Source organism: Zonotrichia leucophrys, chromosome Z (genome assembly GCF_028769735.1).
Source record: "Zonotrichia leucophrys gambelii isolate GWCS_2022_RI chromosome Z, RI_Zleu_2.0, whole genome shotgun sequence".
NCBI lineage: Eukaryota > Metazoa > Chordata > Aves > Passeriformes > Passerellidae > Zonotrichia > Zonotrichia leucophrys.
Genome location: NC_088200.1, coordinates 31,269,276 through 31,288,293, shown reverse-complemented (window position 1 = coordinate 31,288,293; position 19,018 = coordinate 31,269,276). Strand labels below are relative to the sequence as shown.

At 43.2% G+C, this 19,018-nt stretch overlaps 1 protein-coding gene and 1 long non-coding RNA gene across 3 annotated transcripts in view; one reads left to right on the top strand and one right to left on the bottom strand.

Annotated features, from left to right (window-relative positions):
- The window catches only part of ZSWIM6 (zinc finger SWIM-type containing 6), a 110,493-nt gene extending 99,033 nt beyond the window's left edge, over positions 1–11,460 (bottom strand). For both annotated transcript variants that reach the window (XM_064736302.1, XM_064736303.1), the window contains exon 1: positions 10,891–11,460. In XM_064736302.1, the coding sequence (XP_064592372.1) occupies positions 10,891–11,401 (511 nt within the window). In that variant the 5' untranslated portion in view covers positions 11,402–11,460. The remainder of the gene's footprint in view (positions 1–10,890) is intronic.
- Positions 11,461–11,633: 173 nt separating this feature from the next.
- LOC135459797 (uncharacterized) lies at positions 11,634–16,659 on the top strand. Its single transcript, XR_010443101.1, has 2 exons — positions 11,634–12,222; positions 14,248–16,659. It is a non-coding gene; the product is annotated as an uncharacterized LOC135459797 (long non-coding RNA).
- Positions 16,660–19,018: the final 2,359 nt, after the last annotated feature.

Sequence of the window (19,018 nt, the reverse complement as noted above, 5' to 3'; positions counted from 1 at the left end):
TGCATCACACTGGGATGGCTCTCACCATAGTCCCCAGTGGGAATGTCTTCTGGATTCAGGGTTCCTGAACCTTTCAGCACTTCCACAAAACTTGACTGCCCTCCCAGAAATTTCAACTTTTACAGATTTTTGTGCTTCTCCTTTTACTTCCTTTCACAGCTTAGTGTTTCATTGCTCAGTCATCTTCCTCTGCTTCCGCCTTTCAGATGTTTCTCAACATCTGATCTCTACTTCTTAACTTCCTTTTGTTATTCAGTGAGGGAGGGGAAGATGGACCTCATAACAGACAGGATTCACTGAAGCACATACCCATGAATCACATCTTTCCACTCATCCATTCTAACATTTCACTAGCTATCATTTCACACCTTGAGTATCAGGAAGGAGCAGCTTTGATCTTACTGACATCTTGCTCCCTTAAGCATATTCTACATACTAGGAATATTCAGCTTCCTGACAACAGCAGCACCCTTCTTTGTCCTGCTCAGCAGACACAAGTCCTTTCTTTTAAGTACAAGACTTTGGATCTCTTTGGTACTGAGATTACAATACTCAGATCCATCCTATGTTTTTAGTCTTTACCACTTATCTTATACTACCAATTTTAAGTTTGCATTCCATATGGCCTCTTATCAGCCGGAAAAACTTCTCTAGTCTTTCTCATCACCACTGCAGCAACTCTGACAGTTGTCTTCCTCTTTCCCTTTCCTATTTTTGTCTGAAGAACTGTCCAATGAACTGTGTATCACTCTTCATCAGATTCTTGTCTGCACTCCCTTTCCCAGGTCAGGACAATATATAGGTTCTGGGGTAAAAAAAAAATAAAATCTGACTTTCACAACCTGGGTACCATAAATACTCATTACAGGGGGCAGGGGACCAAAATAAGAAAACTAGTCTCTTTTTGCAATATACAGTGTTTTAAAACTAAGCCATTTAATGTCTATTCCAGAGAATTAAGCTACAATTTCGAAACAGCTTATAGTGAATGAAATAATCAATGCTATGAAAAAATCTCTTTGAAACAGTTGTACAAGACAGAGTCAATGGGTTTGTTACACCACTGGCCAAGCTTCCTTCCATCGTTACTGAACAGAAACAGCTTCTGCTAAAGTAAAATCTGACAAACACCCTTCAAACACAAAGCCACCATTATCTGAAAAACCAGAGCATTACCTTTGTGCACCCAATACATCTTGTTTATAAAACTGAAACTGGAACAAAATGTTGAAAAGAGTGAGAGGACACCCACTTAATAACTTAAAACTGTTTTACAATTTCAAAAGCTACAAAACAGCTAAGTTACTGTCTGCTAACCCATTTTCCATCTTGAAAGCTGCGTTTCATTTTGTAGGAAAAAGTCTATCAGATTCCATGCATTTGCTAACACCCATTAAAAGTAGATCACATAGAGGGAAGAGTTAGTTAGACTAGATCCTCCCTAAATATACCTCATCAGATATCTAGTGAGGTCTTTGACCTCTGTATTATCTCATTAAGTACCACTTCCCCACTTCTCTTCTTGGCCTCTCATCTATGAAGCATTTTACTCAGCATTTTATCACCTTTCTCCTCCTCAAGCATGTATTATTTAATAAAGCAAACTCTTGTTTACTCCTAAACACATCTTTGCTCCCTGCTACCAAACAGTCATTTACATTTATCATGTACAAAATTACCTAGAAATCAAATCTGTAAACTACTGCCAGGATACATGACAGTTTAAAAACTGATCACCCAAACTGTCAGTAAAACTAAGTGGTATGCTGCTTCTAAAATTTATACACAGGACTAAATTTTTTTCTCAGCTTCCTGATCCCATCAGACATACAGAGCATGTGTTACATCATGTCCCAGTCCTAGTCATTGCCTACCATTCGTGCATTAGCACATTGAGCTGAAGTCATCTCTATTAATTCATACATATTCATATTTGACAAGGAAAGCTGCATGATGGTGCACTCACATATCACGGCTTGCAATAACAAAAAGATAAAAAACAGCCATGCATTTTATGTCATCCTCAACCCCCTGCTGTGGAGGAAGTAAAATTGAAGTTTTGGGCTTCTGTATAATATAGCTACACTAAACCCAGAAACAGAACATAATGTACTTGATATTTTGTCCCCAATACACTAACTGTAGACAGTTTGCAAGGTCTCAGTTTACGATCTAAACCAATGGAAGAACTGAGACTCATTTTGCATGTACCACAGCAGCAGCACAGCCAGTTGTCACTGGTAATAACAGTATTTCAGAATAAATGTGTTCTGTTTTTTTTTTCTTTTTCTTGAGCTAATATATTCAACAATTCATTTAGACTACTGACTTTTCTCTGTTCTTGAACTTTTAAAATCAGTAGACTCTGCAGAATTGTCCTAAAGAAGATCAAGCCATGTTTAATCCAGTAAGCATGATCACTAAATCCAGCTTTGTACATATGCAAATGAGTGTTTTATAAGACTACCTTCCACCCTCCCAAAACACTGCATTGTATTCCACCAATAGCTGAAGCACAATCTGATGCAGCTGCTTTGGAAGCAACCAACAACTTACAATACAGTTCTCCATTAAACTGATTTCCTCACATTTTCCAGAAGATCCCAAGATTATCTGTAAGTGTACATGTTAATGAATTCTTAACACAGATTTTATCTGCTATCCTTTCACAGCCACAGCTGCACATAAGTCAAAGAAAGGACCAACCATCAAACCCTGAAGATCACACTACCTGTATATATTTATACTACTGACAAACATATCAATCCCATCATTAATCACTGAATATGGATCTGTGCTCCATGCACTTCAGCCTAGTCAAAATATCAAAGTTGAATGCAGAAATTAAGAACTAATAATAAAGCTCAGGAGCCACTTTTGACAAGGGCAAGCTAGAAGCTGAAGTGTGTGAGTTTAAAAAGTTTGCGCTGCCTTGCACACATAGTTGAACATTGCTATGCAGAAAGAAGGCAGGCCACTAGCACAAAAGGAAGAGTCAAACTCTAAACATACAGAAACAAATCTGAGAGCCACTGCTGCAGCCTTTAACCCAAAGCCAAGCTTTTAACACAAGCTTACAAACACTTAAATACTTAGAATTCATGCAAACTTCATCCTCTACTCTGTTACAGGCTGTACATTTGTAACATTCTGTAACATTTATCCATTTTAAGTGCCTTGATGGTTTAATGTTTTTCATTTCATTAGTCAGTGTAAATTAAAAATTGTAGTCAGCTGCACAATTCCTGCATAGTTCCTGCACTGTCAGTGCATTACTGTCGGCTGTCAGTAACCAGTTAGCAGCTAAATTTGGCACACATACAAAGTGTCTCATTTCTCAGAAGTCCTACAGCTAAGCAACAGCTGATTTTTCAGGCCTTTAAAATAATCAACTATTGAATGCAATTAACTTTTGTGAAAAAATAAAGTAAAAAAGACACAAAAATATCTATTAACATGTGCATCTGTGAAATATCTTACCTCTTATGCCATTTCCCCCATTACTGTTCTAATGATGCCAAAATGCATTAAAGCTCTGACAATTACCTATGAAAGATGATTTATGTAAAGAGATGGATTGTTAAATAAACTACAATGAAAGGTAAATCACTTGAATTTTTAGAACATTAATTCAGTACATAAGCTTCCTATTTATCTGATCAGTTAGATCTACTAGTGCAGATTTAAACTTATTGACAGGTTTTACTGCATCCTTCCAATTAGCATCAGACTTTCTCAGCCATTGCCCTTGCATTTCCAAAGCAAAACTTCTACATATTTAGACTGTCAAATACACTCACTTGCAAAGAGGAATGGACACTTACAGTAAAAAATAAATAAAACCCTGAAAGCCACAAATAAAAAATTACACTTTTTTTTAAAGCATGTAATGATGTGCATCACAACTTTAAAATATATTTTAAACACTGCTGAAGTCTGCCCTCTTTGAATATTTGGTTTTCACTTTTCAGAGGTGGCGTTGGTATAAATTCCACATCAGGAGACTCTTTAGTCTATACTGAATTGTGTCACATCAGAAAAAGTCTTTTGTATGCCCACTCAGCTCTTACAGCAGGCCTTTTATCAGTTCTGACTTAACCATAAAGGAATTCTCTACACTGTAGTTACTATTAGTAGGCTCCTCCAGTCTGTTTGCACATTTGCAGAATTCAGTCAGAAAACATCTATTTTAAGACAGTGATTTATATCTCAGCTTTTCCAGACTTCCTGGCCCTCCACAGCACAGCCAAGGCAACAAAGACTGGATGCATGTTGCTGCTTCAGAGGACAGCAGGGTAATGTGCCGCAAGGCCATCACATAAATCATGGTAATTGGCACGTAGCTGGAAGGAGAATGCAAACCAGTGTACAGCACCAGACAACACTGCCAATGATCCAGGTCACAGAAGGTTATGAAACCACGTCAAGGGCTGTACATATACCCAGCTGAGAATTCTTACGTACATCGTCTTGCACAGTAAACCAACAGCAAAAACTGGAAGTTCAAGAAGACCGATCTCTCAGAACAAGTGCAGTTGTTGGACAGCACTCAAGTGTTCACGTGCTGTCAGGCTGACTGCATTCCAGGCAACCAGAATTCACATTAAATCTGTATCCTTGCTGCACATGAAAGCTTCTTAGGATTTCAAATTAGTTCACATCATAGACAGCATATTCATAAATTAGGATACGTTTTGTCAGTTAAAATAGTGTGGTCCTTCTTTGACTTGGCTTTTGGGTTTTTTAAAGATGCAGTAAATTCTCCTCCCTTACCCCTCAAGAACATAAGCAAAAGAGAAAGCAAGGTAAGGAATGTCAGCAGCTTTCCTAAACTTTGCACGCATATTTACACTACTACAAAACTTGACACATTATCTTGACATCACTAGATTACTTAGACAGCAGGTGACACTTAAATTGAACTCATGCAGACATATCTAAGAGCATGCCATCTACTACAGTTCATCCTTCAACAGTAAGAACTGCACCTGACAGCTTACTACATTTTTTTTGCTTGAATTTTTTTAATTAGAACTTGACCAGAGTCTTAAGTAATGACTTGATTTTTACAGGTTCATTCATAAAAGGAAATGATACAGCAAAAAGCAGCACCCAGGAAATTATTTTTAAGGAAATCAGTTTGTCTGATGCTGACTTTTAAATAGCCCTCTGTCACACACAGATTTTGCATTTAATTAATAGTTCACTTCTGAAAGTTAGCACACAGGGCCAGAGAGTAAATGCAGGCATCAACTGCTGGCATGACAAGTGGCTCAAATTCAAACATTGCTACACACCAAAGGATCAGATCATACACAAAGATGGAATCACCTCCTAAAAGGAATGCCAGCTTTGAAAATGAAAATTGTTTTTTTGGAAGTGAGGAAAGCCTTGAAATTACGGGGAAAAGAGAACATAAGAAACATGAACACTGACTTAAAACACACAATGAAAAATTTTGTTACATGAACCAAATACAACACTCCTCTATAAAAGAAGATTTCTCCATTTAAAACTTGTGATGGCAAGTGATGAGCAATTACTTTCCTTAAAAAATAAATGAATTCTATAGTACTACTGATATTGCCCAATTACATGTATCCTACTATTCACAATTACACAGGAAGATAATATATACAAGATTTATTTTTGTATCTTGAAATCACCTTAAAATACTTACACTCTCTTGAAATCAAGGAAAGATTTTTTTAGAAAGCCTGAATTAAATGCAGGAGCTGATTTACAAAGCTTTTCCACCTTTAGCCATCTGGTCTTGAAAGACAGCTCTTTATTTTGCTTCTTTAGCTCTATCTTTTTTTTCAGGGTATTCAAAGAAATTATTCAAGGTCAAGGATACTGTATTAGAGCACACACACAGAAAATAGCTTGCATATTCACCAATTAATGCACTGCATTCCAAATCCTACAAGGATACTAGAATTCATTAGATGTCTCCCTTTCAGGAAGAACCATTTAAAACTTAGCTTACTAGTTTCTGTTCTGGAACTTAGAAACATAAGTAGTTATTTCTTAGAGCAAACTGAAACTGGAATTGATGAAGGCATTTTCACAAGACTCTCTAGGCTTGGAACTAAGTCAAAAAAAAGCAAAAAGTCAGACACCATTTGTTTACGCCCATACCACAATATTGTATTAACAAATTCTGGATTTCTTGTTTTACTCATATATTCCTAACCAAACCCCCTAAGTTGAACACGATTGCTCCTTCAGCATGTCAGCACACAAAAGCCTCCTCTTCAAATAGACAGAATTTAACACAACCTTTTCCCCTTGGAAAAAGTTCACTACACATACCAGAACAATTTGGTATCACAGACCAAAAAGTTAATACTAAACACAGTGCCTTCACTGCTGCTAATGACAATTCATAGGTTTGTCACATAACTCGGTATTACTCTCATTAAGTAAATCCTTTTACTAAATACATCTGTCCTACAGGTTTCATCAACAACTATATATATATTGCACACACCAGTGAGGATCACAGTATCTGTTAAAAGTCGCAGTTCGACTCACAGCACAGTACAACATTTGTGTCACCTTTGCAAACAAAATATTTGGTATGGTTCTATCACAAGAAAAAAAACAGTGTTTCATGTTATACCACTGCACTCAAACAGCTGAGTCCCAAAAGAAGAGACATTACCTTAGTTTTACTTGCTCTGCCATTTCAGAAAGTTTTGGGGTTGGGTGTTTTTTTCAGTAAAGATGGCTAGGAAGAACCAAAATTTATATCAAGTCATTGTCCACAAAAAGGATCTGAAATCTGCTGACTACAATACAGATTCCACCAGAATTACATGCAGCCACCAATTTGGTCTTCTAAAACCTTCTCTTGCTCCTGGTGAAAAAAAAGGCTTCTCCTGGTTTTGAAAGCAAACCAATCTCCAGTCTTTAACTTAAGAACAAATTAAAGAAACATCAGTGACCTTCAACCACAATTTAAGAAAGGAGAAATTTTACTTTGCTTTTCTCCAAGAAGCATTTTGGTTACATCCCCCAACCAGGTATCCCTGAGGAGCTTCCAAAACATGATCCTGCAGCTCCAAGCTAATGATGCTCTTCAGCTGACCCTCCTTCCACAAACAAGGCAGCCTTCTATCTTATAACATCAACATCATATTCTAGAGCTGTGGCAACTGCCAGTCAATGAATTCTTTGTATTTTCCTTCCCTAGGAGTCCCCTCCCTCCATCTCACTCCCTTGCCATTCATACCTAACAGCATGACTTACCACAGTCACAGAGCCTTATGCTACCATGGAAAGGGCTCTAACTCCTTTAAGAAAGGCCTGTGTGAGCAAGCAGGGTCTATGCAACAAAGACAAACCTACCTCAAATTACCAACAGACAGGGATACTGTAAGAGTACTTGTATGACAAATCAAAAAATTTTCAAGTACTTCTAATGTGGCCGCAGCAGTGAAGCTGAGTTTTACAGCACTACAGCCAAGGCAACCTCTGTCTTTCCCCAAGCATGAGTCATACCAGCTGAGGCACAGGGGTTTATTTCTTCTCCTAGAATAGCTGCATTAAGGGCTCTCACCAGGTCAGCTGTGCTGTTGAGGGATCACACCTCTTCTAACCTTGACAGCCACAGCTCTGATGACAATACAGTACTGTGTACTAATTCAGGACTAACCTCAGAAACCAAATATACACCTCACCATCTAAAACTGTCTGCTTGCTCCTGGCATTTTCAAAATTTGGCCAAATGAAACAGTCAATTTCTAATTTTCCTTCCAGATTGTTGTATTTGCCCACAAAGTGCTTTCTTATTTAGACTTTAATTTTTACTAAAAATACTTGGTTTTAAGTGAGTTAAACATAGGCAGGGTAAAAGAGTTGCTTTATGCAGTTGGGAAGGCTTGCTTCAGGAACTTGCACTTTCTGGCTCTTTTGAAATATACTAAGGAAGAAAAACTTTCATGTCCAGTTGAAATATATCAAAAAGATATAAATACATCAATAAGTTAGATGCAAATTGAATTCTGAAGCCATCCTCTTTGGAGAAAAGCCTTTCAAAATTAAGTGATGCTAATTATTATGCTAGGACAGTACCAATAAACTACAAAATAGGCTAGCAAACAACCTTACTGCCTGATTACCAAGAAGGTTATTTGTGTGTATCACTAATATCATCTACATTTGTAGGTGTGTGTACATTTGTGTATCACTAGACCATCTTCATTTTATTTAGGATTTTCTTTATAACAAGACAACACACAAGAGACTAAGTTGGTGGGTGTGAAGGAGGATCACATGAAGATTTTTAGCAAACTTTTGATATAAGGTTTGGGAAATCTTCCTGCTTAAGATTATTTACCATGATAAAATAGTAAGAATGTTTATTCACGGCTATACTGAAAAACTTAAAATGTAAAATTCAGAAGCAAATGGTGCCATTTAACTACCACTGAACCAAAATTTATGCGTCTCTCAAATCAAGTCCCCTATTCCCTGTTTACAGTAATACTTCAGGTTACAAGTAAGGCTGTTAGAACTGATTTGTAATAAAATGTATTTTGTCCAATAACTGCACTTTTCCATAGTTCAACAATAAACATTTACAGAGTTTCCATTACTCTGCAAAGAACAAAAGTTCACATTTATATGGTCACTAAACATAGACTTACATAAACTTAATTCTAAGTTTTCATCAATGCTACATATTCAGCTGTATTATATGGAACCAATTCCATTCTCTGCCCAACATAATTCACTCTAGAGCGGAATTGCTTTTAACAGCTGCACCTTTCTGCTTCACTAGGAAGTGAAGGAAGGAATATCTTGTCAGCAAGACCCCGGTCTTAATGACACAGCTACCTACCCAAACTACACAAGAACTCTCCTACAGCAGGACCTACCCAAGTCCTCCCCAACTCCCTCACCAAAGGCCTCTGTCAAAACAACTGACATCTTTAATTTCACCAGTTTCCACTACTACTTTTGCAAGAATTTCAAAGGAGGCTCACATAAGGTTGGGAGTGGGGGAATACAACAAAGCAAATGTATTTTCAGCAACAGGTACAGTATTTGTTTGAAATGCATTTAAAGGTTCCAGAAAAGGTAGTCAACACTTAAATCGTATTCATGCATATGTTCTTTCTACATACTGACCCTTGCCAACATTACTCAATGCCTTCCCCTTTGAAGACACACAAAAAGTTACTTTTTTCCTTCACAACTACTCACTGAGGCCTATTCCACTGCTGAAAGCAAGCAAAGCAAAGTCCTCGCTGGGTGTCTGCCTCCTAGAGAAGATTGCATTTTTTATTTATTGCCCCTTGGCTTTATTTTCACAGTGAATTCCTGGCTTAAATGCAATCAGCCAAGAAACCCTCCCTACGTGCACTCCTGTCATTCCTAATCGCTTGCAAACAGAATCAAGTGCAAGCAAAAGGGGAAAAAAATCTCAGCACTGCCAACCAAACTAAAAAAGCCCTACTTCTGGTTCTGCCAGTTTTGAGAAACCACAAATGCACCTCAGACCCCTCAGAAAGAGAAAGTCAAAAGATTAAATTTTAAATCAACTTGATTTAAAAAAAATAAATTACAAAACAAAAGAAAGTCTCCCTAGGCAAAAGAGAGGAGCAGTGAGCCTAAGAGCAGGGTCACATCTTCCCTTCGGAAAAAAAAACCTGATAGCACATTTGCAAGGTGCCCGCCAAGTCAAACCAGCAGCAGGCAGCACCAAGGTTTTGGGGAAGTGAGAAGGAGGGAATCCCGGCGCCCCACACACACACACAAACACACACACTGAGCCGCCGCCGTCAACAAAAGGCGAGCAGCAGCCTCTTTTGTCTGTCTTCCCCTTTTAAGGGGAGGAGAAGGGGAAAGACAGAAAACTGAGAGGGGGGGAAACAAAAAGAAAAAAAAAAATGAAAGAAAAAAAAAGACGCAAATAAACATGAAAATGAGAACAAAGTGGCCGGGTCGCACAAAGAGCATCACCACCGGCGGAGGGGACTATCTGCCGGGGGCGGCTCCCCTTCCAGTCCTTGAATGAAAGAGGAGCCGCCCCCGGCAGATAGCCCCCACAAAAGTGGGGGAATACCCACCTCTGCAGCCCTTTAAACACTGGCAGGGAGGAGTTAACCAAGGGAGCCCGCAGCGGGTGAAGAACAGCGGCAGGCGGCTGGGCCGGGGGTGACGAACAGGAGGGGGGTATTGTTTCAGTAGGAGGAAGAGCTTCGTTTCCCCCCCCCTTGTCACGAAGCCGTTCATCCTAAAGCAACACCCCTGGCATACCACCCCCGGCGGGGCGAATCGCGCCCCCACCCTCCGGCTCGTCGCCGCTGCCCTAGAAATGCCTTTGTTCGCGGATCCCCCCCGCACTCCCGCTGCCGGGGTCTCGCACCGCTTTTATGTCTTTATTCTGGACGGCGGCGCATCCCGCCCCCCCCTTCCCCGCCGGCCGCCCTTCTGCTGATTCATTTCCACCGGCGGTCCCCCTCGGGATGGAGGGGGGCGGCATCTCCTCGCTATTGTGGCTCGAGGAAAAGCGATGACCCGGATTACCGGGGGTGGACGCTGGTAGGAGGGCAGAGCCAAACGGGATTACACAGGCTGGATTACCGGGAGCGGACACGGCGCGGTGTGGGGCTGCGAGTTAAAGGGACAGGCGGGAGCCGTGTCCGTGTCACGGAGGCAGGGAGCCACTGCGCGTCCCGGGCACGAAGGGGAGGAGACCGGCGGAGGAAGTTGCCCGGCCCACGGTACAGCCGGGGAGTGAAGGGCTCGCACGGGCCGGGCCGCAGGCGGTGAGCTGGAGCGGAGAGAGAGGGACGGCAAGTGGGTGACACGCAGGGGAGACCCGCGGCCCCGAGCGGCAGAGGCCTGGCCTGGGAGCGGAACCGGCCGGTGACTCACCGACTTGCAGGACGTTATCGACGCAGCCGCCGTCGAGCAGAGCGATGCCCCTGCGGAAGGGCAGCCGGTTCTCATCGGCGGCAGCGGCGGCGACGTCCATGGCCCCGCCAGGCGCAGCGGCGCCTCCAGGACCGGCGGCGGGATCCTCGGCGCCGGTGTTGAACGAGGAGTACATACAGATCTCCCTCTCGCTGCGGGGGAAGGACCAGTAGACGATCCTGCGCTGCACCGGCTCCGGGATCCGTTCGAACCGCTCCTCCACCCGCTGGAAGGGCCACTTCTCCGCCACCTTGCGAGCTGCAATGTCCAGCAGGGACTCGGGGCTCTGGGTCTTGCCGAGCGGCAGCAGCCCCAGGGCGGCGGCGGCAGCTGCGGATGAGGGTCCGGCGCAGAGGGCGCCGCCGCCGGGCCCGGAGCCGCCCGCCCGCTGCCCCGGCCTGCAGCCCGAGCCATAGCCGGGTCTGCAGCAGAGGCGCTTGGCGGGGTGGGGGAGCTGACCGCGCTCCGCCATGATCGCGCCGCTTCTAAGCCGACAGCGGAAGTGGCTGTACCCTATAAACGGCTCCAGGAAGGCAGCGAGGGCCCGCGAGCCCCCGAGGACACGCCCCCTCTGCCCTTATGTGGCGAAGAGGGCGGGGCCGCCTGGGCTCGCCGGCTGTGGGGGGCGGGGTCTTATGCAAATCGGCGTCACAACGTAAATAGAACGGCGGGGGAGAGGGAAGGGCGAAGGGGTGGTGCGCGCTCTCCCACCTCCGCTTTCCCAGCCTCTTCTCCCGTTGATGTCACGCGCGCAAGCCCGGGCGCGCCCTCGCGCGCGTGGTGGGAAAGGAGGGCGTGGCCGGCGGCGCCCCCAGCTCTGCCGCCATATAGGGAATGGAATGCGGGGGCGGGGCCGCCGCCGCGGCCTGAACCCGGTCACCTCTGCCGGGAAAGCCGGAGGGGCGGGACGAGCCGCGCCGCGCCTCGCGGACGGGAAGCGCGGTACGCGCCGCGGTGGGAGACCTGCGCTCCCGCTTCAGAGGCGGGGCCGCAGCAGGCGAAGGCCTTTCTGTCCGCCCCTGGATCAGGAGCCTAGGTGCATGCCTATAACAAGCTCTTGAGCTACACGAGTGAGGCGCGCTCCAGGATGTGTTGGTATTGAGTTTTGTGGGGAGTTTCATTTTCCTTCTACTAGCGGTAGTACGGTAAAGGTCGTCATCCCGGTGCCAGCACCCGGTTGGCTCTGCAGATGTCAGGGCTTGGAATTGCTCCGGGAGAGCCGAGACACAGGCCAGGGCGGCAAGGACCCGCAGTGAGTCACTTGGAGGCGATGAAGGCACCGTGTTTACCCAGGTGGGTCGTGACACAGCGGAGGGTCAGGGTCTTTTCGGTGATCTTTAAAAACCGCGCCGTTCGGGCTCGTGCCGGCGCCTCAGAGATGGATGGATTGATAGATAGATGGATAGATGGAGGCATCCATATGCTGAGGGTCCCGAGGTGCTGCGTGTCGCCGTGGCTGCCCGCGGCGCGGGGCGCTGCTCCCGCCGCTGCTCCCGGCACGCCGGCCGCATGGAAGTGCCGCCCGGCCGGGATCGAGCGAGCGCAGCGCACAGCGCCCTTCTGCGCTGAGAGGCTATGGGCTGCGTGTCATCGCAGAGCAACCTCGGCTGACTTCTGTTACACTAATTAAATTTTAATATAAATATTATGTTGGTATTTCGGGACTTTATCTCGGAAATGGGATTACGCTTTGATGCTTCGTGGTAGAGCAGTCGCCATTTTTTATTAACCGAATTTAAAACCAATTTTTGTAATTAATGAAATATTTCGGAACTGTAGCTTGTAAGAGGCATTTTTGGGCGGCTCGTAGTTGAAAACACTCACTGGGCCGGCGAGCAGCCCTTTGCTCGCATGCCGTGCCCCGCAGAAGCCGTAATTGGAGCGGCTTCCCTCCGGTTTTCCCAGACAGACTACATTTTCCATGATGCAGCGCAAGGCGCCCCCAGCGGGGAGGCGGTTCCGTCAGGGAATGCGGCGGAGGAATGTCAAGCGTGCCCGGCATAAAATCTTAAGAGGTGCAAACAACATCGCCTTGGCTCGAAACTGTCGTCTCCTTTTTGTTCGTGCCAATCCCTCCGCCCCCCGCCTCCACCTCCGACTGTAACAGGAGCTTATTTTGTATTCAAGCGATTGGAAAGCTTTGCAGAAACTGCATTTTCCATTAAAAGTGGACGGGAAATTGAATTAAACTTATCTGACTCGCTAACTGATTTTTAAAGAAAGATTGGCAGAAACCTGTGATGGTTTAGAATTTGCACGTATTGGAGAAGGGGGGGTAGTGTATGCTTTTAAACTTCTGAACAGTAGCAGTACTTGGAAATTTCACACGTCAAGAATTTTTTTACATTTAGGTATAGACCTGTGCTTTTGGTGGGGGCGAGGGTTAGGGTTGGTTTTTTGCTTTTGTGTGTGTGTTTGTTTGTTTTTCTGGTTTTGTTTTATTTTTTATTTTTTGTTTTTCTGCTGCCCGTTGCTGATACTAAGAAAATGATGGACGCTTTTTAACCAAATAGCTTAAACTGCAGAATTATTTTCTGCATGGTTAGGTTGGTGGTTTTTTTGGTTTGGTTTTTTTGGGGGTTTTTTGGGGTTTCTTTTTTTTTTTTTATATGTACTATAAGCTTGGGGTTTTTTTCTTTGGGATAATGAAACCTACCTTTATGGAGGAAATTTGTTTAAACTGATGCTTGTGTTTCTGGCTATGGACTTCACAAAATAGTTACTCTTGAGATGCCAGTTTCATAAATTCATAGATAGCTTGCTGGAATATTAACGATCTTGTTTTTAGATTTAGGCATGTTTTATAAATGTTCTGCTGGATTTATAAACTTAACTCCCAACAGAATTTTGGAAGTGTTAGGGAGCCTGAATACTGCAGACCAGAGATGAGCATGGAGTACTTTCTTTTACTATCAATATGTAGGAAAAAGAAAAAGAAAAGAACTTTATGATTGCATGTGTGTGAGAGGAGAGGAAAATTATTTTTAACTCCATCGCTTATTCATGAGTAATGATTGTTCAAATGTCAAAGCAATTTTTCTTCTCTGTTCTACCACTATTTCTGCTTTAATTAAGCATCTAGCAAGTCAGTAAAGATACTCTTCCAAATTGGGCATGGCTGTTCTTTACCAGGTCTTAGCCACCTGCTGCAATAAATATAACACTCATGCCACAGGAAGAATTCTTCACATCATAGTTGAGCAACTTTACAATAAAAACCAAAAAGAGTGAGAAGAGTGGCAATGAACAACAAATCATCCATAATAAGTTAACCTGTGTGTCAGTTACCTCAACTTAGTCTTTTTTCTGTCTTTACAGATCTGGGCAGAAATTTTTAAATTCATTAAAGAAATCCCAGAAAACAAGCAGAAGAGCTCATGGATCCACCTCTTTCATCTGTCTCCCCTCCTCAAGAGTATCTACTTCCTGTTGAGTCTGTGTGTATTAACAGATACACAGAATGCTGGTGAATCTTATTAGGTTCTGGGCTAGGGAGAAGACAAGGAAGCAAGAGGCATCTTTGCTCTTGTCATGCCACCAGAGGCACCAAATATGCACCACTTTAGGCTCCAGCTGCACCAGCGTAGCACTTGGACAACTTGCAAATTTTCATCTGAGGCTGAACTTTTGTCCTCCCAGATTTGCCCTAAGTTCCCTCCGCTTTCTGAAACCAAGTGGGAAGATGTGTTAACTCCAGAGAATAAATTAGGAAGTGTAAAAGCCATATCTAAGCTATTTTAATTGATAGTTGGTTTTTCTTTCAGTGGATGTTCTCGAGGGATGACCTTACTGAGCTGAGCATTTCTTGCCTCTGTTTCCATCTCACCGTTTTGGGAAGTTTCTATTCCTAAGCTACACAGAGAGGGAGGAATGGCTGCAAAACAGCAAGCTTAACTTGGCTAACTTCCTGCATGTAATAAAGGCTATTCTGTGAGCTGCTTGGAAAAGCACCCTTGGCCACCACGCAGTAAAATTCCTTCCTAATAATCTTTTCAGAGCATTAGGCCAGTTGCAGCCAGTTTTGCTCATTATAGTAAAGTATAAAAGGCTTGAGCATTCCACCAGTTGCGCTAATCTAAAAGGAAGGTCACATACAGCTGCACAGTTGTCTTTGTGTGAAACACACCAAGGTCTAAATGTAGAAAAATGATGGCAGGCGACATAATGCTACCCAACATAAGTCACCCCAGTGGTTAAATCTTATCAGGAAAGATGAGACTTGGCATTCCTGCATTGAAGCTGAACAAGGGTCTGGATTCATGTGCTGCATAAAATATTTCTGAACTCTCAGAGGGTAGGGGGTCAAAGACAGAGAAGGAGACTTGGGAATGGAGGCTGGAGAGTTCTTGGAGCTAAAGCTATAAGGGAAAAAAAGCAAGAAAAATTGAGGACTAAAATAATCCAAACAAGAAAGAATGATAGGTCTACTGAAACAACTGGATTTACAATGCTGAACCAAATGTTTTTAAACCTGTTTCTATGTGCCTTTTTAGATAACAAGGGGTTTCATTTCTTGGAAGAAGGCTACAGATTTTGGAGATAACAAATGTATTCTAATATTGTGTGAAAGCTTGAGAAACAGTGTTGTACGTAAAAGTAGTGAATATCACTGAACTTAGCAGTGTAGTGAAACTGGGAATTCAAATGCAGGAAAAGCAGACAGAAGTGATGGGTGTTGATGAAATTACCATCTTAAGGTTGGTTAGTGAAGAAAATAGTGTAATTGGTCACTGTCTTCAGTTTTACAATGTTTTCATAAAACAGTTTCTTTCATTATGTTTACAGACTATTTTTAATTCAAAGCCTAAAAAAAGAACTTTTGCCTTTTTCTAGCCTTTTAAATCAAATACTCTGGGATAAATATTGCCAGCTCTTTAGAGTTTCTCTGTTGAAGTGGAAATAAACTGGCAGTACCAAATGAGCCCTTTCAAAGTGCAGCTTTTTATTTTGATTAAATTCCTTGTTGATTCTAAAACTGTACTCAGACTAGAATCTAAAAGCATTTAGGAAAATTTACTTAAAATACTAAGCATACTTTGCCCGTTTTCTAGAACAGTTAAAAGAAACAAACATCTACAACTGTGCTAAATCCTCTTGACATTAATTTCTGTGTCCTCTGCGTTTCTGTGGCTCAATACTTAATGTATGAAGTCATTCTCAGATGGACTGAAGGGGAAGGCATTGTTTGTACCATAGTCCCAGAGTTGTGTGAATTAATGCTGCTCTGTGTTTCCTTAAGGACTGAGCACATTCAGTTTACATTTATTGAGAATAGATCCTGGGAATGAATTATTTCTTCCTTATAAGGAGCCTTGTGTTGAGATATCTGTTGGGGCAGTTTAGCTCACTACTAAGTCACTAGGGACAAAAGCATCACTGTTATAAGTAAAATGATAATATGCAAGAAACTTCTTAAAATTAAATGTGTTGCAGTCATTTAGATGATTCAGAATATTGAGGTCTTAGAAGACTAGAGGAATAAGAGTGTTTCACCTTTCTTCAGATTTAGCATTTGCATAAAGTCAAAAGGATAAAGTCTTTGTCTCAGAGGGAACTCTAGATTTAGTGTCTCGCTGGGTTTGTTGTGACCTTATTTAGATTTGAGTTGCAAAATTTATGAATACTCAAAGTAAAAGCAGTATATTATCCTCACAAGTCTTTGCAAATACTATTTTAAAAGTATTATCTTTTCCAAATACCAGAATAAAAGAATTTTATTGAAATATTGGATATTAAACATCTTTCTTCATTTATCCTCTCTTTTTAGTGCAAATAATTGTGACTAAGTGATTTTTAAAAAAAGTTCCTCAAAACTTCGTGTTCTTTTGGTCAGACATTCTTCACCAAAAACAGCATAGGCTGGTCTAGGAGTTTTCAGATGCAAAATGCCATTGTTTGGTCTACCAGCATGTGGAGGAATACAAATATACAGAAAGTGAAATGGGCTGGTAGTTTAAAAGGGAGCATTAAGGCACTACCTTCTTGTGGATAAGCATCCTACATGAACAACTCCCCTTTTTATCTTCTTGGGCTTTCTCCCTTTTAACTGCATTTCCGACTTCCTTGCATTGGACCAAGGAACTACTTTGCAGTGTCAGGCCCAGTAATTCTTGGTAAGAAACTCTGTGTGCAGGACATAAAAACCTCAATCTGTGATATTGTCTTGAAGTAAAAGACATTGCTTACCTAAATTTTAATCTACAGCAAAGAAAGAGAAATTGCATTAACTAAAATTTTCAGTAGAGCTTTTCCACATGCTAAGTGCTGGTAGAATGATTTTTTAAATGGCTTTAAATTAAAAAAAGAAAAACCCCAAACAAGTCAAAACCCTTCCTTCTCCCATTTCAAGGATCACAGAATCATTTCGTTTGGAAAAGATTTCCAAGGTCATCAAGTCCACCCTTTTGAATGATCACCGCCTTGTCAACTAGACCGTAGCATGAAGTGCCAGATCCAGTCATTTCTTGAACTTTTCCATGGATGTTGACTCCACCACTTTCCTGAGCAGTCCATCCCAATGTTTGAGAGCCCTTTAGTGGTGAAATTTTTCCTGATGTCCAACCTAAACCTCCCCTGATGCAACTTGAGACTCTCTGCTCTTGTCCTGTCACTGGTTGACTCCACCTGGCTACAATCTCCTTTCAGGCAGCTGTAAGGAGTGATAAGGCTATCCCTGAGCCTCCTTTTCTCCAGGACAAACACCCCCAGCTCCCTCAGCTGCTCCTCACAGCACTTGTGCCCCAGACCCTGCCCCAGCTCCATTGCCCTTCTCTGGACTCTCTCCAGCCCCTCAGGGCCTTTCCTGCAGTGAGGGCCCAGCCCTGGGCACAGCACTGGAGGTGCGGCCTCAGCAGGGCCCAGCACAGGGGGACAATCCCTGCCCTGGCCCTGCTGGCCACAGCATTGCTGATCCAGGCCAGGATGCCATTGGTCTTCTTGGCCCCCTGGGCACAGCCTGGCTCATGTTCAGCTGCTGTCACCAGCACCCCCAGCTCCTTTCCAGCCACTCTGCCCCAGCCTGTGGCACTGCCTGGAGTTGTTGTGACCCAAGGGCAGGACCCAGCACTGGGCCTTGTTGAACCTCACACCATTGGCCTCAGTCATGATCCAGCCTGCCCAGATCCCTCGGCAGGGAGTTCCTGCCTTCCAGCAGGTCAGTGCTTATACACAATTTGTTATCCATTAATTTACTGAGAATGCACTCAACCCCCTCATCCAGATCATCAAAAAAAATACATTAAAAAGAGCTGGCCCCATTACTGGCAGCATTCCCCACCACTCTCTGGGCCTGGCCAATCCAGCAAAGGGTGTACCTGTCCACTGCATCAGCTGCTAGCCTTTCCAGGAGAACGCTGTGGGAGACAGAATCAAAGGCTTTACTGAAGTCCAAACAGGCTACATCCCCAGCCTTTCCCACATCCACTAGGCAGGTCACCTGGAGATCAGTTTGGTCAGGTGTGACCTGCCTTCCCTAAACCTATTCTGAGTGGGCCTGACCCCTTGGTTGTTCTGTGTGTGCCATCTGATTGTAGCTAAGATGATCTGTTCCACAGTCTTGCTGGGTGCTGAAGTCAGGCTGACAGGCTGTAGTTGCCTGGATCTGAGTTCCAGCCCTTCTTGTGGACGGGCATCACACTGGCCAACCTTCAGTCATCTCTGACATCTCCAGACTTCCCTGATTAGCTGGGACTGACTAAGAGGTCCAGAGTCCAGATTAATGTGTGATGGCAGGAGAGCTGAACATACAAGGGGACAGCTTAAATATACCAAAACCTGGAGCTCCTGCCTGTGTGCTATAGAGATGGGGTCCCTTTCAGTAGGATCCATGCTGTGCTGGTGTATCCTTGTCTCCAGCAGCATAGCCAAGGCAGTCCTCGGAAGAGGAACGTAAAGCTAACTGTACAGCATTTTCTCTAGGTGCCAATTTTCTGCGAACTTCTCAGCCTTCATGAATTATAACTGAGGACCTGCAGAAAGTATGGAGGCAAAGAAAAGGCTGAGATGGCTAAGCAAGACTGTAATGGTTCCTGTTGTAATAACTGTCATTTTTTTTAAAAGCTCAGGTACAATACTTGCTTCCTCTTACTTG